Below are 26,198 nucleotides of genomic sequence, written 5' to 3' on the forward strand. Positions count from 1 at the left end.
ATCGAAGTTCGAGGTGTTTGGATCACACAGAAGAACATTTGTGAGACACGGAACAACTGAAAAGATGCTGGAAGACTGCCTGACGCCATCTGTCAAGCATGGTGGAGGTCATGTGATGGTCTGGGGTTGCTTTGGTGCTGGTAAAGTGGGAGATTTGTACAAGGTAAAAAGGATTTTGAATAAGGAAGGCTATCACTCCATTTTACAACACTATGCCATACCCTGTGGACAGCGCCTGATTGGAGCCAATTTCATCCTACAACAGGACAATGACCCAAAGCCACCTCCAAATTATGCATGAACTATTAAGGGAAGAAGCCGGCAGCTGGTATCTATCTGTAATGGAGAGGCCCAGTCACCAGACCTCAACCCTATAGAGCTGTTGTGGGAGCAGCTTGTGACCGTATGGTGCCAAAAAGTGCCCATCAACCAATCCAACTTGTGGGGGGGGGGGGGAAGCATGGGGCGAAATATCTCCAGATACCTCCGCAAATTAACAGATAGAAGCCAAAGGTCTGCAAAGCTGGAATTGCTGCAAAAGAGCGATCTGTGCCGAAAGCCAAGTGTGAAGAGGAAATTATTATTACATGTAAAAATCGTTATTTCTGACCTCGTCACTGTCTGGACGATATTCTCATGGAAAAGGCAAAATTGTTTTGGTGACCCCAAACATTTGAACTGTAGTGTGTAGATATATATATATAGATAAATTTTGTACACCTGCCTAAAAGGGTCCGGGTCCTCTCCTCTGTTCCAGTCTTCACTGTTAGCTTACTGTATTACTCAGATGTAGTTCCTATAGTTACCAGTAGGTGGCAGTAGTTGTATGTGTATAATCCTATATGATGGCTGTCACTTGGCACTGATTGCTGGATGCTGTCAGCCATTGCTCTGGTATATACACACTGAGGTCAGTGATGGGTCAGTATCTTCTCTGTTCTCCTCCGCTTGTAGAAGCATCCTAGGCTGATGATGGTTCTGTATATCGGGGGTCACTGCACCTTCATCAGTCGTGTACCTGTATGGGGGTCTCCACCTCTGAGGGGGTGAATTATGGAGCATTAGGTGAATTCCTGCTTCTCCTCCGCCGTGTAGCACAATGGCTGACCGCGTTTGTTCCTTCTGTTTTAGATACTGAGCCTAAAATGTGTAGACCGCACTCCGTACCAGGGAGACGTGGCGGTCGTGGTGAACGCTGGGAAAAAGGAAACGGGAAGTCCATTAGCCGACACCCCAACCCGGCCAAGCACTCGTCATGGCGGCATGCGGGATCTCCACGAGTCCGGCTTCAGTCTATCTGGTGAGGCGGCCCACAATCACTCCAAGGGGCAATTACCTTCTTATAATAGATAATGGCTCCCGGGTCACAGCATCCCAGCACACAAATAAGAGCCAAACACCTTACTAAAAAACGTGACACGTCCTCCACTACCGAGAGGAAGGTCATGGAGGTCCTCCACTACCGAGAGGAAGGTCATGGAGGTCCTCCACTACCGAGAGGAAGGTCATGGAGGTCCTCCACTACCGAGAGGAAGGTCATGGAGGTCCTCCACTACCGAGAGGAAGGTCATGGAGGTCCTCCACTACCGAGAGGAAGGTCATGGAGGTCCTCCACTACCGAGAGGAAGGTCATGGAGGGCAGGAATTGTCTGCTAAAGTGCACCACACACAGTATGATCTGCGTTCCCCCCCACACAAACACACAAAGTATCAGGTCCCTCACAAACATTAGCATGGCCCACACAGGCCCCAACATAGTATCCTGACCCCCCACACATTGATGGCCCCCACAGACCCCCACACATGTTATGATGGCACCACAGACCCCAAGACAGTAGTCCTCACTTCACACAGTATGATGGCCCTCGTAGCTCTCTCCCTACACACAATATGATGGTCCATGTAGTCCTACCTAGACATAGCATGATGGCGCCCACAGTCCCCCTACACATAGTGTAATGGCACCCAATACACACAATATGACGGCTCTCACAGCCTCCCCTGCCCAGTGTGGTGGCCCCGGTAACCCTCCCTATGTACAGTATGATGGGCCCTGTATCCATACCTACACACATGATGACTTCCACAGCCCCCCATACAGTATTATGGCCCCCCAACACAGTATGATGGCTCGCCCCACACAGTATGAAGGCCCCAACACACATTATGATGACCCAACAGCCCACAACACAGTATCATGGCCTTCACAGAACCAAATACAGTTTGATGGCCTTCACACCAGCCTTACACACAGTATGATGTCCCCTGTTGTCCTCCATATACACAGTATGATGTCCCCTATAGCATACACTGTATTATAGCCCCCACAGCGTTCCCTGCTAACAATCTTATGACTCCCATAGGCCTCCCTACTCACAGTATGATGGCCCCTGTAGCTCTCCCTAAACACAGAATGATGGCCCCTGTAGTCTTCCATACCCATAGTATGATTGACCCTAAAGCCCTTCCTACACCGTGTATGATGGCCTCCACAGCCCCCTACCCACAGAACCCAACCCGCACAGTATAATGCCCACAATAAAACCAAAACCCAACACACAGCATGATTGCCCCCGTAATCCACACTCAAACAGTGTGATGGCCACTTAACAACCTTTACACACAGTGTTGTCCTCCCTACACACTGTAATATGGCTGTGATGACTCCGCATCTGACCACTTGTGCGGGGAGAAATATTCTTAATTGGGATCTGAGCCATTGTTTCGTGTTTTTACTCTTTTGTCTGATGATTTGTGAAGTGCCTGCTGATTGCGGGTTGCATTAGCCTCCTGCAGTGTATTAGACTGAATCATTCAGAGGACAGTTATGCAGTTGAAGTAGCAACCCATCCATCTCCCACTAAACCTGTGCGGTAAAGTGCCGTAAAATGGGAGATGAGGGATATAAAAAGGTTCCTGGTCCTGTTGTCGGTGTGATTTTACAGGACTTCAGCCTAGGGGCCATGGTTCCAGCTATTGGATTATAGAACTTCTCCGCTGCCGAACTCTGAGACCACAAATTCATTTGGAGAAACCAGGTTTCGACAATCCGGTCACCTGACCACACACCTGGCATACACATCCGGTTTCAGATGTCACCATGCCCAGCTCCACCAGCTCAGCTTTGGGAAGAGGATCAGAGTGGATATACAGCAGCAACACCAAATGGCAACTACAGGAGCTGTGCCAACTTCAACAGATCGAATACCGGGCCACCCAGTCGGATTTGACCCAGGATTGGATGCCCAGAACGTTTTGGAGGATGATGAAAATCCTGCCGATGTTGACACAGAGTAAATAAACTGCTTGCCAAATCAAAGATCCAGTGGCAGTCTGGAATCCACAACCCAGTCCCAAGCAACACAAATCCGGAAGTTGTTTGTCGTATTGACACCCGGAGCTTCAAGCGAGGAGAGGGCTTGTGATATGGAATCGGTTTTGGGACTTCCAGTTTCCCTACCGTTAGCGGCGGCTACTACCTTCATGATTGTCCACTTCCGAGGAAATTATCTCCTCTACAGGGACGTGACAGTATGTAATGAGTGCAACACCAAGGTAGATAAACACCTGCAATGTTTTGAGACCCTGATACTGAAACACCAGGTGCCCACAGCTGATTGAGCCAAATACCTGCGGACTAGCTTGACTGGCTGTGCCCACGATGCTGTCTGGTCACTTGGGCCTCGGGACATCCTGGACTATGAGACTATTAAGGACACCATGTTTTGCCTTTGTCCCAACACCCCTGATAGATATTGCACCAAGTTCTGAACTTTGTCTTTACAGGGGGTCTTTTATGTAGAATTTGGCAGTCAACTTTGATGGCACCACTGGCTCGATGGTCTGGCTTCCCACTTTGCTGCTGCCCTCCTCAGCATGATTATGCTCGAGCAACTTATGAAGAAGATGACCCCAGAAATACAACAGTGGGTAGCTGACTGGACACCCAAAACCTCAGAGCAAGCAGTCAGATTAGACAACAGGTTTACAGCCATTTGACCCTGCTGCAGACCCGATAGGCCCACTGATCCCAGAAGGCCCTTCAACTAGGGACTCGAGCATCCTCCAGCCACTAGAGCCGAACTATCCCACTACTTTGCAGAACTGCACCAGGACAAAGGTTTACAAACAGGGCACATGATTTGCAAACCCACAGCTCTGTTATACGTACAGACGCCTTGTCCAAAGATTGTCTCCAGGGCCGGGACTCCAAACCTGGAACCCGTCTGCTGGTCTAGCCAGTCAACGCGTGCAGAGATGAGCCTTCGGAGTCTGAGGGACGTTACCCCCGGGATACACCAGCAGAGGGGGATTGACAAAGTATCTAATACCGTCCTTATTGAACAAATGGCAAGTATGGAATGGACAAGGCAACCTTTAGGTGGATTCATAATTGGCTTAGTGATCAGACCCAAAAAATGGTCATAAATGGCTGCACATCTAGTTGGAAGAATATCTCAAGTGGGGTACCACATGGCTCTGTCCTGGGCTCCGTGTTGTTCAACATCTTTATCAATGATGTAGGTGAAAGATTGCGGGTAAACTGATTAAATTTGCTGATGACACAAAGCTAGGAGGGATAGTTAATACTAAAGAAGAGAGAGGGGATTCAAAAAGATCTACACAAACTGGACACTGGGCAGCAACTAATAGAATGGCTTATAACAGGGAGAAATGCAAAGTCCTACATCTGAGCAAGAAAAAGGCATCTACAGATCGGGAGCATTAAGCTAGGCAACAGCACTTGTGAAAAAGACTTGGGTATACGAGTACATCACAGACTGCACAGGAGTCAGCAGTGTGATGCAGCAGCAAAAAAGGCAAATTCAAATCTAGGATGTATGAAGAGAAGCATAGGGTCTAGATCATGTGAAATAATTATTGCCCTCAACTCTACTCTTCTTTGGTCAGACCTCATCTGGAATACTGTGTCTTGTTCTGGGCACCATATTTAAAAAAAAAAAAAAACATTGAAAAACTAGGACAAGTTCAGAGAAGAGCCACCAGAGTGGTGACCAGTATTCAAACCATGTCCTATGAGAAATGGTTACAGGATTTGGGAATATTTGGCTTTCAAAAAAGAAGACTCTGAGGACACGTAATAGCTGTCTACAAGTATCTCAAGGACTCTCGGGCTCTCACACTGCAGAGGGATTAGCCCTATTTTCATTTGCACAAAAAAAACACTAGAAGCAATGGGATGAAACTGATTAAGAAGAGACAGATTAGGTATTGGAAAAAAACTTTTTGACCATGAGAGCGATCAACAAGTAGAACCGGAACAGACTCCCAAAAAAGGTAGTGCGTTCCCCTTCAATGGAAGTCTTCAAAAAGAGACTCCACAGACATCTGTATGGGGTGATTATAGTGAATCCTACTCTGAGCCTGGGGTTGGACCAGATGACCCTGGAGGTTCCTTCCAACTCTACCATTCTATGATTCTCTTCTATGACATACCCTGTCCACACCCTACAGCAAGCTGGCTACCTTACACCAGCCAAACTGTATTGCCACACCTTACTGGTCAAGGTTGGTGATTATCAGGCCCAAGAACGTTGGGACACTGGATCTTTCATCACCCTAGTCAGCTCCAGAACACTATTTACCAGGCCACCAAATGACCATTTTCCTGGCTGGTGTTCAATGCTTGAACATCCCTCTAGCACGTGTGCGGTTGAACTAAGAGACCGACCAGGCTGAGGTCAAAGTGGGTCTCATGGGCTGCCTCCTCACATGTGTTATTTTAGTGAACGACCTAGGACAAGTGCTGTCCAGCGAGTTTGGCTTAGTCATCACCCACAACCAAGCCAAGCAGCACCCTGGTGCAGATCCTTCTGTCACCCCTTCCGAGGATAGTCCACATTCCCAGCCTCCATCCTCCTCTGAGGTGGTGACAGTGACTACATATGACCACATAAGCAAGGATAGTTTACCTTATGGAGATCAACATCCAACACCGCGGAGACACCATCACGTGTTTCGCAACGCAGTGATTCTAGAGCAATGGCCCCTGGGAAATATTCAAAACAAGAAAGCCTGCGGAGACACCATCACATGTTTCTCAACGCTGGCAGGAAACTAACAAGCATGGTCAACTATCCTTGCTTATGTAGTCTTCTACTAGGCCTTGCTCCCACTAGCCAGTTTCCTACTCCAGATTGATGAGGGGCAAATACCCCAAAACAGCTGTCTGTGGATGGATACCATGTTTGGCATAGGCGGTCTCCTTGACTGGAGACTGCCCTTCCTGTGGTTGTTCCTTCCCGGTGAAAGACCTGGCTAGTTTCCTGCCAGCGTTGAGAAACATGTGATGGTGTCTCCGCAGGCCTTCTTGCTTTGACTACATCTGACCAGACTGTGTTCACTAATTGGGGGGGAAAGATCGAAAGGAGTTTAGGGAAACTTAAGTCACAGACTCCACCTTAGAGATTGTCCACAGTGCTTCTGTGATACAGCAATCCCAGTAACAATGTATATATCAGCAATAAAATTAAATCCTTTATTGATCTTAATCTGAAAAGAAGAACACCAGTTCCTCTGGATCATAAATCAACAGCTCACAAAGCCATCACCATGTATCTTTTACATGAATACCCAGGCAGCTATTAGGCGGATTATGCTGCATTCAGGAATACATGGTGGTGGCCACTAGGTCAAACAAATTAGAAAAAACAACACAATAAACATAACAAAAAGTGAATATGCCAAAATCAAAGGACAATGGTCTAATTTGATAGGTATATTCATTTTTTATGCTAAGTTTTTCTATCAAATTAGACCATTGTCCTTTGATTTTGGCATATTCACTTTTTGTCATGTTTATTGTGTTGTTTTTTCTAATTTGTTTGACCTAGTGGCCACCACCATGTACAGTTAGGTCCAGAAATCTTTGGACAGTGACACAATTTTCGTGAGTTGGGCTCTGCATGCCACCACATTGGATTTGAAATGAAACCTCTACAACAGAATTCAAGTGCAGATTGTAACGTTTAATTTGAAGGTTTGAACAAAAATATCTGATAGAAATTGTAGGAATTGTCACATTTCTTTACAAACACTCCACATTTTAGGAGGTCAAAAGTAATTGGACAAATAAACCAAACCCAAACAAAATATTTTTATTTTCAATATTTTGTTGCGAATCCTTTGGAGGCAATCACTGCCTTAAGTCTGGAACCCATGGACATCACCAAACGCTGGGTTTCCTCCTTCTTAATGCTTTGCCAGGCCTTTACAGCCGCAGCCTTCAGGTCTTGCTTGTTTGTGGGTCTTTCCGTCTTAAGTCTGGATTTGAGCAAGTGAAATGCATGCTCAATTGGGTTAAGATCTGGTGATTGACTTGGCCATTGCAGAATGTTCCACTTTTTTGCACTCATGAACTCCTGGGTAGCTTTGGCTGTATGCTTGGGGTCATTGTCCATCTGTACTATGAAGCGCCGTCCGATCAACTTTGCGGCATTTGGCTGAATCTGGGCTGAAAGTATATCCCGGTACACTTCAGAATTCATCCGGCTACCCTTGTCTGCTGTTATGTCATCAATAAACACAAGTGACCCAGTGCCATTGAAAGCCATGCATGCCCATGCCATCATGTTGCCTCCACCATGTTTTACAGAGGATGTGGTGTGCCTTGGATCATGTGCCGTTCCCTTTCTTCTCCAAACTTTTTTCTTCCCATCATTCTGGTACAGGTTGATCTTGGTCTCATCTGTCCATAGAATACTTTTCCAGAACTGAGCTGGCTTCATGAGGTGTTTTTCAGCAAATGTAACTCTGGCCTGTCTATTTGTGGAATTGATGAATGGTTTGCATCTAGATGTGAACCCTTTGTATTTACTTTCATGGAGTCTTCTCTTTACTGGTGACTTAGAGACAGATACACCTACTTCACTGAGAGTGTTCTGGACTTCAGTTGATGTTGTGAACGGGTTCTTCTTCACCAAAGAAAGTATGCGGCGATCATCCACCACTGTTGTCATCCGTGGACGCCCAGGCCTTTTTGAGTTCCCAAGCTCACCAGTCAATTCCTTTTTTCTCAGAATGTACCCGACTGTTGATTTTGCTACTCCAAGCATGTCTGCTATCTCTCTGATGGATTTTTTCTTTTTTCTCAGCCTCAGGATGTTCTGCTTCACCTCAATTGAGAGTTCCTTAGACCGCATGTTGTCTGGTCACAGCAACAGCTTCCAAATGCAAAACCACACACCTATAATCAACCCCAGACCTTTTAACTACTTCATTGATTACAGGTTAACGAGGGAGACTCCTTCAGAGTTAATTGCAGCCCTTAGAGTCCCTTGTCCAATTACTTTTGGTCCCTTGAAAAAGAGGAGGCTATGCATTACAGAGCTATGATTCCTAAACCCTTTCTCCGATTTGGATGTGAAAACTCTCATATTGCAGCTGGGAGTGTGCACTTTCAGCCCATATTATATATAGAATTGTATTTCTGAACATGTTTTTGTAAACAGCTAAAATAACAAAACTTGTGTCACTGTCCAAATATTTCTGGACCTAACTGTATACCTGAATGCAGCATAATCCGCCTAATAGCTGCCTGGGTATTCATGTAAAAGATACATGGTGATGGCTTTGTGAGCTGTTGATTTATGATCCAGAGGAACTGGTGTTCTTCTTTTTAGATTAAGATCCACAGTGCTTCTGCCCAACCTGGTGAAAGAAATCAGCAAGAGGTGCATAGATGGAAGAAGAAACTTATATCCAGAAAAGCCCATGGGGACGGAGTACAGGCGTTCGGTGGGATGCTCCTGCAACAATCGGTTTTCAAAACCAAAGATTTCTGCAACAACTATCAGAAACCGTCTCGGGGAAGCTGCTTTGCTGCTCATGGCCCTCTTTAGGGTCGCCACCTGACCGCAGTTCCTCGGTGTAACCGACTTGAATGGTCCAATGCTCACATTCGATGGCGTCTGGCATGTTGGAGAGATGTTCTATTCATGGATTGAACAGATGGCAGACTCGTGTACGGTGTTGTATCGATGAATGGATGAGCAGCTTGTTGATGTCAGCGTCCTGAATGGTGGTGGGGGGTTATGATATTGGCAGATGAACCCCCCCTCCTCCCCCGAACACCCTAATATTATAAAATTGTACATTTTAGAGTGGCTTTTTGTTGTGGCTAGCTTAAGGCACACCTGTGCAGTAGTCATGCTGGCCAGCCTAAGGCACACCTGTGCACTAGTCATGCTGACTAATCAGCATCTTGATCTGCCACCCCTGTGAGGTGGATGGATTATCTTGGCAAAGAGTGGGGATGGCCCCAGTAGCCCCCCCCCCCCCCTCCCCTATATAAAGTATTATAGCCTCACACATAGTTATTTTCCCCACTGTAAGTTTAGCTATTTGATCCTCTGCCTATTTTGCAAGTTTTCCCACCTACAAAAAATAGAGCGCTCTGTAATTTTTATTGTAGGTAACTTCAACTGTGTACACTTCAAGATGCTCCATAGGATTTAGGTCTGCCCAATCTAGCACCTTCTCCCTCAGCTTCTTTTGTGAGGCATTGGTGGTCTTGGAGGTGTTTGGAGTCGTTATCATGTTGGTATATGAAGGGGGAGGGGATCCTGGCCTGCTTCACTATGTCACAGTACATGTTGGCATTCATGGTTCTCTCAGTGATCTGTAGCTCACACAACCAGCAGCAACTCATACACTCCCACCACCATGCCTGACTGGAGGCAGGACACACTTTTCTTTGTCCTCCTCACCTGCAGTGGCCACAAGCTGACACCATCAGAACTAAATAAGTTTATCTTGGTCTCCTCAGATCACAGGACATAATTTAATTTATCCAGGTCCTTAGTCTGCTTGTCTTCAGCATGCTGTTTGCAGCTTTCTTCTACATCATCTTTAGAAGAGGCTTCCTTTTGGGACAGCAGCCATGCAAAGCAATGTGATGCAGTGTGCGGTGTATGGTCTGAGCCGTGTAAGGGCTATTTGACTAAGAAGGAGAGTGATGGGGGCTACGCCAGATGACCTGGCCTCCACAGTCACCAGACCTGAACCCAATCGAAATGGTTTGGGGTGAGCTGGACCGCAGAGTGAAGGCAAAAGGACCAACAAGTGCTAAGCATCTCTGGGAACTCCTTCAAGACTGTGGAAGACCATTTCCGGTGACTGAAGCTCATCAAGAGAATGCCAAGAGTGTGCAAAGCAGTAATCACAGCAAAAGGCGGCGACTGAAGAACCTAGAATATAAGACAGATTTTCAGTTGTTTCACACTTTTTTGTCAAGTATTTCATTCCACATGTGATAATTCATAGTTTTGATGCCTTCAATGTGAATCTACAATTTCTTCAGCGCTCTATTGGGAGACCCAGACGATTGGGGTATAGCTACTGCCCTCTGGAGGCCACACAAAGCACTACATCAAAAGTGCAAGGCCCCTCCCCCTCTGGCTATACCCCCCCGTGGTATCACGGGTTCTCCAGTTTTAGCTTTGTGTGCGAAGGAGGTCAGACATCCACGCATAGCTCCACAGATTTTAGTCAGCAGTAGCTGCTGACTATTTCGGATGGAAGAAAAGAGGACACATATAGTGTCCCCAGCATGCTCCCTTCTCACCCCTGGATGGTGTTGTAAGGTTGAGGTACCTATTGCTGGTACAGGGCTGGAGCCTGACATGCTGTTTTCCTTCCACATCCCCCTGAGGGGCTCTGTGGAAGTGGGATCCTGCCGGCCTCTCAGCTCTGACGCCGGGCTCCATCCACAGACCCATTTGAACCTGCTGGATTCGGAGCTGGAGTACCGTTCAGGGACATGGCCCTGCACCATTACAGGTACTCTGTGTCCCCGTACACACAGGCACAGCACACTCCAGGCTTGCTGGGTGTGCTAGTGCGCCGGGGACAGTAAAGGGTTACAGTCACTGCAGCTTTGCTGAGTGACTTTGTGTTTTGGGAACTACCGCGCCGGACGCTCCGGGAGCGGCGGCGCGGCTGGGACTTGTAGTTCGCCGGGGACTGGGCGCCGACCGCGCTTTTACGGCGGCGGCGCTTATAAATCCAGTCCCCGGCTTCTGCGGCCTAGTGCCGCTTCGTTCCCGCCCCCACCCTGTCACTCAGGGAAGGGGACAGACGCTGAGCAATCAGCAGCGCCGAGGGCTGGAGCCTTTTTACATGCTCCAGCCCTCTCACTGCACACTGTCGGGCGCCGGATTCCCGCTCTGACTTGGGGCACGCCCACGGCCCGCCCCTCCTCACATGAGCTGGGGAAGAAGCCGGCAGCCATTACTGAAGTCCGAGCTCGGATTTCGGCAACCAGGCAGGACGGTGGCGATCATACACCCGCTTATAGGCGGGCGGTAAGCGGCACACATAGTGCTGACCACGATATAACTGCAGTGTGTACATGTGTTGTTTTTAACTGCACAGGTCGCTATATGCCCGCTTGGGGAGCGACACATTAGCAGCAGGAAAGCAGGTGTGCTAAGGCACAGGCTTTCTAGGCTGCTTGTATTGCACGACTGAGGTGTTCATTTGTGTTTATGTGTTATACATTGCACTGTACAGTCGCTAGTCTTAGCTATATTCTCCTGGAATGGCTAGACTACAGCAGCAGAAAACCAAGGGTGCTGGGGCACAGGTTTTTTTCTATGCTGCTTGTATTGCATGGGCTGCAGTGTGCATTTGTACTTGTGCTTGTATGCTATACATTGCACTGTATGGTCACTCTTCTGGGCTATATTCCCCTGGATGACTTGTCTACAGCAGCAGAAGAGCTGGGGTGCCAGGGCACAGGCTTCTATGCTGCTTGTATTGCTTGTGCTGCAGTGTGCATTTGTACTTGTGCTTGTATGCTATACATTGCACTGTAGGGTCACTCTTCTGGGCTATATTCCCCTAGATGACCAGTCTACAGCAGCAGAAGAGCTGGGGTGCCAGGGCACAGGCTTCTATGCTGCTTGTATTGCATGTGCTGCAGTGTTCATTTGTACTTGTGCTTGTATGCTATACATTGCACTGTAGGGTCACTCTTCTGGGCTATATTCCCCTAGATGACTAGTATACAGCAGCATAGGAGCAGGGGTGCCAGGGCACAGGCTTCTATGCTGCTTGTATTGCTTGTGCTGCAGTGGTCATTTGTACTTTATGCCTGTATGCTATACATTGCACTGTACGGTCACCAATCTTGGCTATATAATTCTAGATAGCTAGTCGGCAGCGGCAAAACAGCTACACAGATTTTCAGTGCTGTTTTTACTACATGGGAGGCTGTTCATGACACCGTCCCATTGTGTGCATGCTCCCCCGTAGCACGTGCCGGGGTCTCTAGCACTTCGTCTGCCTGGGTCTCTACTAGTTGTGGCCAAAGAAACCACCTGTCAACCCTGTCCATGGACAGGGACGGAGTAGTCATAATATAGAGACTTGCAGTCCAGACAGGCCATGGGCAATCTACTGGACCAAAAGGCAGCTCTTCAGGGCTTTGATTCTGACATAGCTATCGATCCGGATACACCGGGTGGTAACGCCATACGGAATGATCCTATACCGTCCATCAATGGAAGGTTGGATCTTTCTCCCTCAGCTCCCCCAGTGGAGATAGGAGACGAACAGGAGAAGTCCCTTTTCAGTATCTCACACAGATGTTGAGTATTTTTCTGGCCACGCTGACTTCAGAGAAGCAGTCCAGGAACACCACGCTTACCAGATAAGCGTCTTCTCCAAACGTTTTTAGGATACACGTTATCCCTTTTCCCCTGACGCGGTCAGTGCTGGACCCAGGGTCCAAAGGTGGATTCTCCAATCTCCAGGCTTGCGTCTAGAGACATAGTTGCACTGGAGATGGGGCTTCACTTAAAGACGCCAGTCACAGACAGATGGACTCTGGTTGAAATCTGTCTAGGAAGCTATCGGCGTGTCGGTTGCTCCGGCATCCACAGCCGTATAGGCAACATAACCTTTTCAGCTGTTCTTGCGCAGCTGGCCTTGAGCACAGGGACATCTGTACCGCAGAGGCGTCCGTAACCCGCAATGTCTGCACTGCGACTTACCCTGTTAATACTGTCCTAAAAGTACAGTCGAGGTTTCGGTCCTTCCCAAGCTCCGGTAGGTCCCAATTGTCCTCGGGCAAAAGGGCTACTAAACCTCAGACGGGCTCAGATTCCGGCCGGGCTCAATCACGCCCAAGGAAGGCAGTCGGAGGAACCGCTACAAGGCGGTCTCCTCAGGACTCTCAGTTCTCTCTCTCTCTCCGCATCCGCGGTTGATGGCAGAACCCCCCGCCTTTGGCGACATTTAGCTGCCACAGGTCACAGACCGGTGGGTGGCGAACATTGTGCTCACGTGCACAGGACAGTGTTCTAATCTCGTCCTCCGACTCCATTTCCCTGCTGCAGGCGGTGGATGCTCTAAGAGCAGAAGGAGTGGTGATCCCTGTCCCCCCTCAGGAACGAGGGCGAGGGTTTGTACTCCAATCTCTTTGTGGCTCCAAAAAAGGACGGTTCCTTCCGTCCCGTTCTGGTCCTGACACTGCTCAACGAGCATGCGAACTCCAGGCGGTTCCGGATGGGATCTCTCCGATCCGTCATTACCTCAATGTCTCGAGGAGACTTCCTTGCCTCAACAGACATCAAAGATGCCTATCTCCACGTGCCAATTGCTACGGAGCACCAACGTTTTCTACGTTTTGTGATAGGAGACGAACATCTTCAGTTCGTAGCTCTGCCATTCAGTCTGGCGACAGCCCCACGGGTGTTCACCAAGGTCCTGGCAGCAGTGGTAGCAGTCTTGCACTTTCAGGGACACCCGGTGATCCCATACTTGGACGATCTACTCGTCAAAGCACCCTCCCTCGAGGCATGCCAATGCAGCCTGAATGTTACGCTGGAGACTCTCCAGACTTTCGGGTGGATCATCAATTTGGCAAGGTCAAATCTGTCTCCGACTCAATCACTAACGTATCTCGGCATGGAGTTTCATACTCTATCAGCAATAGTGAAGCTTCCGCTGAACAAGCAGCGTTCACTGCAGACAGAGGTGCAGTCTCTCCTTCAAGGCCAGTCGCACCCCTTAAGGCGCCTCATGCACTTCCTAAGGAAGATGGTGGCAGCCATCGAGGCAGTTCTCTTTGCGCAGTTTCATCTGCGCCAACGGCAATGGGACATTCTCCGCCAATGGGACGGGCAGTCAACCTCCCTGGACAGGGAAGTCTCCCTTTCCCAGACGGCCGAGGACTCTCTGCTATAGTGGCCATAGCCCCCATCCTGGGCACTGGTCACGACAGATACGAGTCTGTCAGGGTGGGGAGCAGTTTGTCTCCGCCACATGGCTCAGGGGACGTGGACTCAGCAGGAGTCCACCCTTCAGATCGATGTTCAAATCGGGGCAGGGTATCTTACCCTATTAGCCTTCCAGAAGTGGCTAGAAAGAGAGCAGATCCGAATCCAGTCGGACATCTCCACAGCGGTGGCATACATCAACCACCAAGAAGGGGCGCGCAGTCAGCAAGCCTTCCAGGAAGTCCGGCGAATCCTCATGTGGGTGGAGGACACAGCATCCACCATTTCCGCAGTTCACATCCCGGGCGTAGAAAACTGGGAAGCAGACTTCCTCAGTCGCCAGGGTATGGACGCGGGGGAATGGTCCCTTCACTCGGACGTGTTTCAGGAAATCTGTTGCCGCTGGGGGGTGCCGGACGTCGACCTAATGGCGTCTCGGCACACCAACAAGGTCCCGGCATTTATGGCACGATCGCGCGATCACAGAGCTCTGGCGGCAGACGCCTTAGTGCAAGATTGGTCGCAGTTCCGGCTCACATATGTGTTTCCACCTCTGGCACTCTTGCCCAGAGTACTGCGCAAAATCAGATCCGATTGCAGCCGAGTCATACTCGTCGCACCAGACTGGCCGAGGAGATCGTGGTACCCGGATCTGTGGCATCTCACGGTCGGCCGACCGTGGTCACTACCAGACCGACCAGACTTACTGTCCCAAGGGCCGTTTTCTCCATCGGACTTCTGCGGCCCTGAACCTGACTGGGTGGCTTTTGTGTCCTGGATCCTAGCGTCTTCAGGATTATCCCAAGGGGTCGTTGCCACCATGAGACTGGCTAGGAAGCCCACGTCTGCTAAGATATACCACAGAACGTGGAAGATTTTCTTATTCTGGTGCTCTACTCAGGGAGTGTCTCCCTGGCCATTTGCATTGCCTACTTTTCTTTCCTTCCTACAATAGGAGTCAGAAAAGGGCTCGTCGCTCGACTCCCTCAAAGGGCAAGTCTCAGCACTATCCGTGTTTTTTTCAGAACCGGCTAGCACGTCTTTCTAAGGTGTGCACGTTCCCGCAGGGGGTTTGTCATATCGTACCCCCGTACAAGCGGCCGTTAGATCCATGGGATCTGAACAGGGTTCTAGTTGCTCTCCAGAAGCCGCCTTTCGAGACTCTGAAGGAAGTTTCTTTTTCTCGCCTGTCACAGAAGGTGGCGTTTCTCGTTGCGATCACATCGCTTCGGCGAGTGTCTGAGCTGGCAGCTCTGTCATCCAAGGCTCCCTTCCTGGTGTTTCACCAGGACAAGGTAGTGCTGCGCCCCATTCCGGAGTTTCTCCCTAAGGTCGTATCCTCGTTTCATCTTAATCAGGATATCTCCTTACCGTCTTTTTGCACTCATCCGGTTCACCGGTATGAGAATGATTTACGTTTGCTAGATTTGGTGAGAGCACTCAGAATCTACATTTCCCGCACGGCGCCCATGCGCCGGGCCGATGCACTTTTTTGTCCTTGTCGCTGGTCCGCGCAAGGGGTTGCAGGCTTCTAAAGCCACCCTGGCTCGATGGATCAAAGAACCAATTCTAGAGGCCTACCGTTCTGCGGGGCTTCCGGTTCCTTCAGGGCTTAAAGCCCACTCAACCAGAGCCGTGGGTGCGTCCTGGGCATTACGTCACCAGGCTTCGGCTCAACAGGTGTGCCAGGCAGCTACCTGGTCCAGTCTGCACACTTTCACCAAGCATTATCAGGTGCATACCTATGCTTCGGCGGATGCCAGCTTAGGTAGAAGAGTCCTGCAGGCGGCAGTGACACCCCCGTAGGGGAGGGCTGTTTTGCAGCTCTAACATGAGGTATTTCTTTACCCACCCAGGGACAGCTTTTGGACGTCCCAATCGTCTGGGTCTCCCAATAGAGCGCTGAAGAAGAAGGGAATTTTGTTACTTACCGTAAATTCCTTTTCTTCTAGCTCTTATTGGGAGACCCAGCACCCGCCCTGTTGTCCTTCGGGATGTTTTTTTGTTGTTTGCGGGTACACATGTTGTTCATGTTGAACGGTTTTTCAGTTCTCCGATGTTATTCGGAGTTAATTTGTTTAAACCAGTTATTGGCTTCCTCCTTCTTGCTTTGGCACTAAAACTGGAGAACCCGTGATACCACGGGGGGGTATAGCCAGAGGGGGAGGGGCCTTGCACTTTTGATGTAGTGCTTTGTGTGGCCTCCAGAGGGCAGTAGCTATACCCCAATCGTCTGGGTCTCCCAATAAGAGCTAGAAGAAAAGGAATTTACGGTAAGTAACAAAATTCCCTTCTTTCAGAGTCATGAAAATAAAGAAAACTAATGAGGTGTGTCCAAACTTTTGGTCTGTACTGTACATACATTACATTACTGATCCTGAGTTACCTCCTGTATTATGCTCCAGAGCTGCGCTCACTATTCTGCTGGTGCAGTCACTGTGTACATACATTACTGATCCTGAGTTACCTCCTGTATTATACTCCAGAGCTGCACTCACTATTCTGCTGCTGCAGTCACTGTGTACATACATTACTGATCCTGAGTTACCTCCTGTATTATACTCCAGAGCTGCGGTCACTATTCTGCTGGTGCAGTAAGTGTGTACATACATTACATTACTGATCCTGAGTTACCTCCTGTATTATCCTCCAGAGCTGCACTCACTATTCTGCAGGTGCAGTCACTGTGTACATACATTACTGATCCTGAGTTACCTCCTGTATTATACTCCAGAGCTGCACTCACTATTCTGCTGGTGCAGTCACTGTGTACATACATTACATTACTGATCCTGAGTTACCTCCTGTATTATACTCCAGAGCTGCACTCACTATTCTGCTGGTGCAGTCACTGTGTACATACATTTACTGATCCTGAGTTACCTCCTGTATTATCCTCCAGAGCTGCACTCACTATTCTGCTGGTGCAGTCACTGTGTACATACATTACATTACTGATCCTGAGTTACCTCCTGTATTATCCTCCAGAGCTGCACTTACTATTCTGCTGGTGCAGTCACTGTGTACATACATTACATTACTGATCCTGAGTTACCTCCTGTATTATACTCCAGAGCTGCACTCACTATTCTGCTGGTGCAGTCACTGTGTACATACATTACATTACTGAACCTGAGTCACCTCCTGTATTATTCCCCAGAGCTGCACTCACTATTCTGCTGGTGCAGTCACTGTGTACATACATTACATTACTGAACCTGAGTTACCTCCTGTATTATTCCCCAGAGCTGCACTCACTATTCTGCTGGTGCAGTCACTGTGTACATACATTACTGATCCTGAGTCACCTCCTGTATTATACCCCAGAGCTGCACTCACTATTCTGCTGGTGCAGTCACTGTGTACATACATTACATTACTGATCCTGAGGTACCTCCTGTATTATCCTCCAGAGCTGCACTCACTATTCTGCTGGTGCAGTCACTGTGTACATACATTACTGATCCTGAGTTACCTCCTGTATTATCCTCCAGAGCTGCACTCACTATTCTGCTGGAGGCACATACCTTGCATCCTCTTCCTGTGATCTGGGTCTTCTCCGGTTACGGTCTGGTGGGTGTAATCTGTAGAGCGTAGGTTTGGGGTCTCAGACTCTTCTCTGATGTCTGTATAACGGTGTCTCCATCTCTTACAGGTGCTCAGATTGATGACCATGTCCCAAAGCGAGCCTCAGCCAGAATCCTCGCCCCTCCTGGAGGGAGATCCAGTGGGATCTGGTAATCGGCAGTGAATTGCACCCCCTCGTCCCCGATACCCCCCGTCCTGCAGAAGATCATCCCTTCTGTCCTTTGTCGGTCGCCCCCATCACATAACACCTCACCTGTAATGTTTTGAGAGGGAACAAACTGTGACTCTCCATCGTCCACCCGCCAACGACACGAGACTGTGGTGTCCGCATCCGGGACACGGCCGCCTGCTCCTCGCATCCGTCTTCTGCCCGGGGCATCTGCCACCGACGTTTTAACCCTTTATTTATTGTGGTGGTATCTGTGCTCTGTGTGTGGGGGTCTCGCGAGTGTTTGGATGGATGAAGCTGTGATCCTTCTCTTGGATGTGTCGTGCTTTCTTCACGTGACGTCTCGTGGATCTTCCATGTCCACGTGCGGTGGCCACCAAAGCTTCTGCCTGGTTTTTGCAGTGTGATGACTTCTGTCCGGTTGCTGCCATTTTCCTGGTGATTTTAGTAGGAAGCAAATGGTCGTCAGCTCCGAGGATGGACGTTGTGCGTGACGTGGTCTTATCCCTTTACGTCTTCGTTTTCCACCTTTGCCATGAAAAGACAGAACGAAGCAGCGACGGACTCGCCTGATCTCAGAGTCACGTGTCCCGTATAGGAAAGGAAAAGAAGGTTCCGGAACAGCCGAGAAAAATAGAAGTGTCAACCACCCAAAACTTCCTCCCAAAGGTGATCGTGTTATTAAGAAAAAGTCTGTATCTGACGTCCATAAGAAGGATATGGGGTGAAAGTGCCGCCAAACTGTGGAGCGAGGATGAACGCATGAGGTCCAGATAAGAAGCCGCTCATCTCTGCAAAGATCCAGAACAATGGAAAGAGACAGAACGGTCTGAGGTGTTGTGGTCGGATGAATCCAACTACAGTCTGTCTGGTAGTGATGGCTGCACTGTGTATACACCCAATGATGTAATGTACCAAACGCCTACAGTGAAGCATGGTGGAGGCAATGTCAGGGTTTGGGGTGGCTTCTCTGTTTCTACCATTGGCCCGCTGCATAGAATTGATGGATTTGAATGCACCACGTACAAGGATGTACTGGAGAATTTAAAGCCACCACATGGTGAAACCAGAGTAGGCCGGGGCTAGATATTCTAGCAAGACATTGATCCTAAACATACAGCCAATGTAGTAAAAAACTGGTTAGCAAAGAAAAATGTTCCCCTGTTGCAATGTCCAATCCGATGCCCTGATTTACAGCCTATAGATCACTATGGGATGAGTGAGGGGACGAGTTGGGGCTGGAACCAGAGCAAAAAAGAGGAATTGTTTGCAGATTTGCAAGTAGAAAAGAGCAAGATCCCTCAAGACGTCCTAAATCCCCGAGTGTCCTCGATGCCGCGTCGCTGCAAGAGGTTCTGCTACAAAATACCAAGTTCTGGCAAACAATGAGTAAAGCCCGCTTTACACGCTACAATGTATCTTACAATGTGTGGGCGGGGTCACGTGGTAAGTGACGCACATCCGGCATCGTAAGGTACATTGCAGTGTGTGACAGGTACGTGCGATTGCGATTGAACGGTAAAACATTCATCGCATGCACGTCGTTGAATCCTGACGAATTGCACGTCGGGTTGTTCAATGTTCCCGTGGCAGCGCACATCGCAGTGTGTGACACCCCGGGAACGATGAACAGATCTTACCTGCCTCCCGCGGCTCCAGCCGGCAATGCGGAAGGAAGGAGGTGGGCGGGATGTTTACGTCCCGCTCAGCTCCGCCCCTTCGCTTCTATTGGCCGGCTGCCGCGTGACGCCGAACGTCCCTCCCACTCCAGGAAGTGGACATTTGCCGCCCACATCGAGGTCGTATGGACGGGTAAGTATGTGTGATGGGAAATAATTGAACATGCCGCACATACGATGGGGGCGGTTACGATCGCATACCATATCGTATATGAAATTGCAACGTGTAAAGCAGGATTTACTCTCTGTGTTGTGATCAATAAATAATGGCTTGTGTGATGACAGCTTCATCACCAGGAAACTGGCAACAACCGGACAGAAGGAATCGCTGCACAACAATGCAAAACCGCTGGTCTCCACTGTGTATAGTATATACCGCAATGCTGTGAGCCATTATAGCAAACAATGTGTCTGATGTGATAAATGATCCTACATGGCCATTACCGCACACACCTGTGCCAGTACTCTGCGTGGTGGGGTGTCTCTGAAGCAGCTCTCTGTCCAGTCTGAGTGAAGCAGCACTCTTTCTCCACACTCTCTCCGCTTTCTCTCTCTCTCTGCACACTCTCTCCTTTCTCTCTGCATATTCTCTTTCTCTCTGCACTCTCTCCTTTCTCTCTGCGCACTCTCTTTTCTCCGCACTCTCTGCACTCTTTCCTCTTTCTCCGCACTCTCTCCTCTTTCTCTCTGCCTGCGCACTCTTTCTTTCTCTTTCTGCGCACTCTCTCCTCTTTCTCTCTCTCTGCGCACTCTCTCCTTTCTCTCTGCATATTCTCTTTCTCTCTGCACTGTCTCCTATTTCTCTCTGCGCACTCTTTTCTCCACACTCTCTGCACTCTGTCCTCTTTCTCCGCACTCTCTCCTCTTTCTCTCTGCACTCTCTCCTATTTCTCTTTCTGCGCACTCTCTCCTTTCTCTCTGCACACTCTCTTTTCTCCACACTCTCTGCACTCTTTCCTCTTTCTCCGCACTCTCTCCTCTTTCTCTCTGCACTCTCTCCTATTTCTCTTTCTGCGCACTCTCTCCTTTCCCTCTGCACACTCTCTTTTCTCCACACTCTCTGCACTCCTTCCTCTTTCTCCGCACTCTCTCCCCTTTCTCTCTCTCTGCGCACTCTCTCCTTTCTCTCTCTGCATATTCTCTTTCTCTCCTTTCTCTCTGCACACTCTCTTTTCTCCACACTCTCTGCACTCTTTCCTCTTTCTCCGCACTCTCTCCCCTTTCTCTCTCTCTGCGCACTCTCTCCTTTCTCTCTCTGCATATTCTCTTTCTCTCTGCACTCTCTCCTTTCTCTCTGCGCACTCTCTTTTCTCCGCACTCTCTGCACTCTTTCCTCTTTCTCCGCACTCTCTCCTCTTTCTCTCTGCCTGCGCACTCTTTCTTTCTCTCTCTGCGCACTCTCTCCTCTTTCTCCTCACTCTCTCTGTGTACTCGCACTCTCTCTCCGCACTCTCTCCTTCAATACCAGTGACAATTCCTGCACCCATATGACTCAGTATTTGGTGAAGCCAACAAATCTCCCTCATCTTCCACCTCACTGAATAAGATTTTGGCATGGATGTGATTGGAATGGACGTTATGGTTTCGATTGCCTGTGGTCAGGGGTTTCCATATGTGACAGGTATTACAATCGGGCCAAAATTAGGCTTTGGAATGATTATGGATATCAAAAACCAACACATCCAAGAAACAGACAAATGTGAACAGGTGCATAGTGAAGGAATCGGTCCATACAATTAATGTGAATACAGCTGCACACTGAGATACTGTACTAGGTAAACACTGAATATAAGAGATTTGGAACTGCATTACTGGCCATAGGAAACTAGGTTACAAATTGGGAATGTTGTAGACAATTTGGCCAATTCGGGATGAGCATTTGACAAAAATGTAATGTCTTCTAACTAGTGGTTTGTAGTGGCTCCATTCCTTACTGTCATTGGAAAGTAACAATCATCTGTAGAGCGCTTTTCTCACAATGTCCCTCAGACTTCACACTAGCAGCATTGTAAGCCCAGAACCTCACCCCCATAGCTTCACCACAAGGTGAGGCATGTCCTCCACTGGGAAACCCTACCTATATAGCAATGGCTTCGGCACATGCGGTCACTCATCCATCAGTAACAAAGGGCTTCATCATAAACACTCTTCCACCCAACCACATGGATGATTCAACAGCAATAACTCCACCAGACCATTTCACGTGAGCAATTTCCTCCATTCCATTGTTTTAGCGGTTGATCATATGCACGTGATCCTTGGTTACATTTTATACCCTCTTTGGGGTTACGTACCAGGTTTGGACACCCTGTAGACATTGGGTGACAGAGTCACGAGTGTCTTCTAATGATATAATCAGCCTCTACAGTGACGCGTCCAAGATGATAAGCTCTTCATGGTGGTTGTAGTTTTAGGACAAGTTCCACCACAAAAGTTTCTGTTTTTTCCAAATGTAAATTCAAACTAAATGTCATGGTTGGTGGACACTGTAAAGCGTTGGTGGACGCAGGCTGCTGCCACCAGGTGCGGTGACAATAAAACAATGTTGGCTTATCCTGAGATCATTAGTATTAGGAGACATCCATGATCATTCTTTTTAGACCTGCGGAGTTAGCTGTGGGAACACTTCGGCTAGCCTCACCGCTGTACTACCCAGTAATAGATAACCATTCAGCCTCTTCTCTCCAGAGAATGTAGTGTCCAAGACTGGTTCCTCAGAGATGACTACGTCCACCATGGTGAGTTTGCTCTACCAGTCCATTCACTCCTTGTGAAATGTCCCGACAGGCCTTAGCTCGGGGTTGTGGTAGCTCTGCTCACTTTTCTTTCTATAATTTTGCCTTGTTGTTTCACCAGCTGCCGCAGGTCAATTAGTCTTACTGGGCTCCTCTGGATGAGCCTGTCCTCCAGGCAGAGAGAAGTTATTTAGGTCCTGACTTTTGCCACCTGGTTGTGAAATATACACAAATTACTCTCCCTCTTTCTCCGAACCGTGCGCTTTGAAATCAAGGATGCAGTAAATTACATCTCCTGAGAAGAAGTTTCCTTTAACCGTTCCTTGGGTTTCCACAAACCCTTTAGCAACCAATGAAAGCTTTGGTGAGGTCATGGCCAAACAAGACAGGCACATAAAAAGTCTTCATCTCTGTTCCTGATGATTATATGTCCTTACAGATGCCCTCACTGTGAATGCAGATGCCTTCTAGGAGACTGAGGAACATTTTCATCTAGGCTCTTCCCAATTATTCCTCTAAAATCATAGAATGGTAGAGTTGTAAGAGACCTCAAGGGGCATCAGGTCCAACCCCCTACAAATGCAGCTTTTCTTTCAGCTGTTGCATCCACTTGGTTTTCAAGCTTCTTCTTGATGGGTCCAATAGTGCCAACATGTGATCCTGACCGGGGCTCCAGCAGATGGCCCCTACTTGCTTAGATGTTTTGTTATAATCTCTGGAATCAGTTTGATAATTTCGGAGAATACGTGGCCTTCTTTAGAGTCGGGAACTAAAGACGTGGGCCAAACTTAAGATTATATTCGAGAAGGCTCATCTCTAGGGACCATAACCCTATGGCATTTGCAAGAAATACTCTGACAACCCAATACGCTCAGTTCACCCTACGTTCCTTTCTCTTTTTCCAATTCCTCATCGGGTGCTCAAGAAGGTCAAGACAGAAGGGGTTCTGGTCCTTCTAGTGGCCCAACGCTGGATCAGATCTTCCAGCCGTATTGTGCCAAGCGAACCTTACTTAACCCCTTGGGGGCGCGGAAGGTTGCGTGTTGGTGGAAGTGACGAGATTGTATCGCGTGGCTCCGACGTATTAGAGACGTCAGGGTGTGGCTGCGAGATGCGGTTTAATCATAGATTGACAGGGTCGGGACCAAGCGGAGGGACGTCAGAGTGAACCCCACACCCCCTTCCCCCCGGCCATGTTTTTAAAAGTCCTTCTACTAGACCAGATACTCCAGCCATATGAATATTTTTAACCTCATCACAGCTGTCTCGTCTAGCCTATACCAAAAACTCAAGACTCTTTGGGGGATTCGGAGTATGCTCTCAGAAAGGAACTAGACTAATTTATATATTCTCTGTAGTTACTGGAAAGCCTACTCATGATGGACCGAGAAGGGCAGATCTTCCTCAGCGTCGTTCATTTCTTTTATAATTCCTTTAGTGGGGTTGTGGCCTGGCCTTAGATACTGTTTAGGAGCCACCAAAGACTATCTATCTATCTATCTATCTATCTATCCCTCTATCTATCTTATCATATGTCATCCTTCTCTCCCAGGTTGCTTATGTGATTTCTTGTTTACAGGCCTGTGGTAGCATTTGTAGCAGGTTTCTGGGCAGCTGTCTTCAAGATAGTCCAGCTGGAGATAACTGACTGGGATGTTAAGAGTTAAATCTTGGAATGTAAGCTCCATGGAAACTAGCTGTACACTATAGAAGATAAAAGCTCTCACAGCAGGAGAAAGACGGCAGATAGGAAAAACAGGTCAACTGCAATTTTGATTTATTTTCAGAATTTGAGAATACCCCTGTAAGTAGAAACTATTTAGCTCAGGACCTATGAGATTGATATAGCCTGCACAGAAGGAGCCAGCATATCTTTTTAGCGTCACGTCACCTAGTGTCAGCAGCCAGCTATGATTTTTCCAGTGTCTCATCAAGGATTATGAGATCATGAAGTTGATTATTTCATTGTCAGTGGGTGAAAGGACCAATCAATTATATCCTGGAAAAGGATTCTCCGCAGTACAAGCATTTGATGATAGGGGAAGGATTCTGGAACAAAAAAAGTAGCAACCAGATACAGTGAGATAAAATGTAACCGCAATATCCCTTCCAGGACACCTTGAATAATGGGTTGGGGGCAGCGATCGAGCCAAGGGGGCTTCATCATTACGTACGGGAAGGGTTTAGAGTATGGTATGAGCATTAATAATACGCATGCGCATCTATTATCCTGTTCATAGAGTGGAGCATGATGGGATTGGTAACGTCATGGGAGGGGGGGGTAATTTAGTGTAAATTCACTAGAAAGGAGTAACGTGTAGAGCTAGATCCGTGCTAGGAATGATTCTCTATCCGATGTATCTAGAGCAGTGATTACAATGCGTGATCGATCACATGATACGTGTGAGGATCGGTAACGTCTGAGCTCATACAATATATACAGCATTGAGCAGACCTGGTCCATGTTGTGGGGGGGGGGGGTCGCCCCGCTTTGTCGTTTCGCCGTGTACGCTCACTGTGATGAATGTGCTGTGATATGCCGCAGACTTTAGCGCGTGCGTGCGTGCGTGTGCATTGGAGCTGTGCTGTTCTGTACGTGTTTGTGTTAGGATTTTCCTTTTTTTCCGGATATTTATTCTACGTTTTATGCTTTTATATTATTTATTGACCGAGGGGCACAGACCACATCACACACATTTCCACATTCACGCTTCTCCCATGTTATGGTGCTAAAAAATAAAAATAAATAAAAAATTGCACTAAATTCACTTCCCGACCCCCTCCCCCGCCCCCTGCTTCCGTCTATCTACGGCCTGTACTTTCCCATCCTTTGCCAGTTCACGAGCCACAGTGCCAATGCATTAATGTGCCGCCCTGAGGCTTGCGAAGGTCGGGCGAAAAATAATGGATTCTGGTCAAAGTTTTCATTAAAATGTTACAACTTCAAGCGAGTCTGTGCGTCTTCATTGTGTCCTTCATCGCTCGCATCTTTCCATTTACTGACGTGCCCGAGCCCTCGGATATTCAGCCGGAAAGTCGCCTGATAAGATGATCCGAAAGGTTACATGGCCTGAAACACTAAATCATTTATAACAATGTTGTGGAAAAATGTAGGAAATCATCCGGCCCTGATGTAAAAGCTGTTATACGAGGGGCTGCTGATAAGTCTTTGGCTTTGTGATCTTTTTTTTTTTTTCTATGGTAACGAATGGTACATCACATGACAGCCTTATGTTTCTAAGAACTGGGTTGCCAAATGTAAACCGGGCCACTCCAGCCCCAATGATGAGGAACATCCTGGACGCCCGAGAGTGGTTGTTGTACCGGAGATCGTCGATGCTGCGCACAACCTCATACTGGAGAATCCACCAATTTCAGCTAAAGCAATAGCAGACATCATGGGGATTTCTCGTGAACGTGTTTGTGTCATTATCCATGAACATTTAGACATGAGGAAGTGATTTGTAAAGTGGGTCCCCAAATGTCTGACAACAGATCAGAGAAGCAGCGAGTGAAAACGTCCCGGTCCATTTGTCAGCGTTTCCGGACTGATAAGAACTTCCTGGAGCGACCGGTCACTGTGGATGAGACCTGGATTTATTTGTACAACCCTGAAAACAAGGAGCAGTCAGAAGAGTGGAGGCCCAGTGGTTCTCATTCCAAAGAAGTTCAAGGTGCAAAAATCAGCCACTAAGGTGATGGTGTCTGTGTTCTGGGATAAGGAGGGTGTGCTGCTAGTGGACTACCTTCAAAAGGGTTCCACTATCAATGCAAGTTATTACAT

At 48.2% G+C, this 26,198-nt stretch overlaps 1 protein-coding gene across 1 annotated transcript in view; it reads left to right on the forward strand.

The window, feature by feature from the left end:
• The window catches only part of DPYSL5 (dihydropyrimidinase like 5), a 132,156-nt gene extending 106,795 nt beyond the window's left edge, over nucleotides 1–25,361 (forward strand). Inside the window, exons 12-13 of the mRNA XM_075341335.1 lie at nucleotides 1,132–1,300; nucleotides 17,899–25,361. Of these exons, the coding sequence (XP_075197450.1) occupies nucleotides 1,132–1,300; nucleotides 17,899–17,984 (255 nt within the window). The 3' untranslated portion in view covers nucleotides 17,985–25,361. The remainder of the gene's footprint in view (nucleotides 1–1,131; nucleotides 1,301–17,898) is intronic.
• Nucleotides 25,362–26,198: the final 837 nt, after the last annotated feature.

This window comes from Anomaloglossus baeobatrachus, chromosome 3, assembly GCF_048569485.1.
Source record: "Anomaloglossus baeobatrachus isolate aAnoBae1 chromosome 3, aAnoBae1.hap1, whole genome shotgun sequence".
Lineage (NCBI taxonomy): Eukaryota > Metazoa > Chordata > Amphibia > Anura > Aromobatidae > Anomaloglossus > Anomaloglossus baeobatrachus.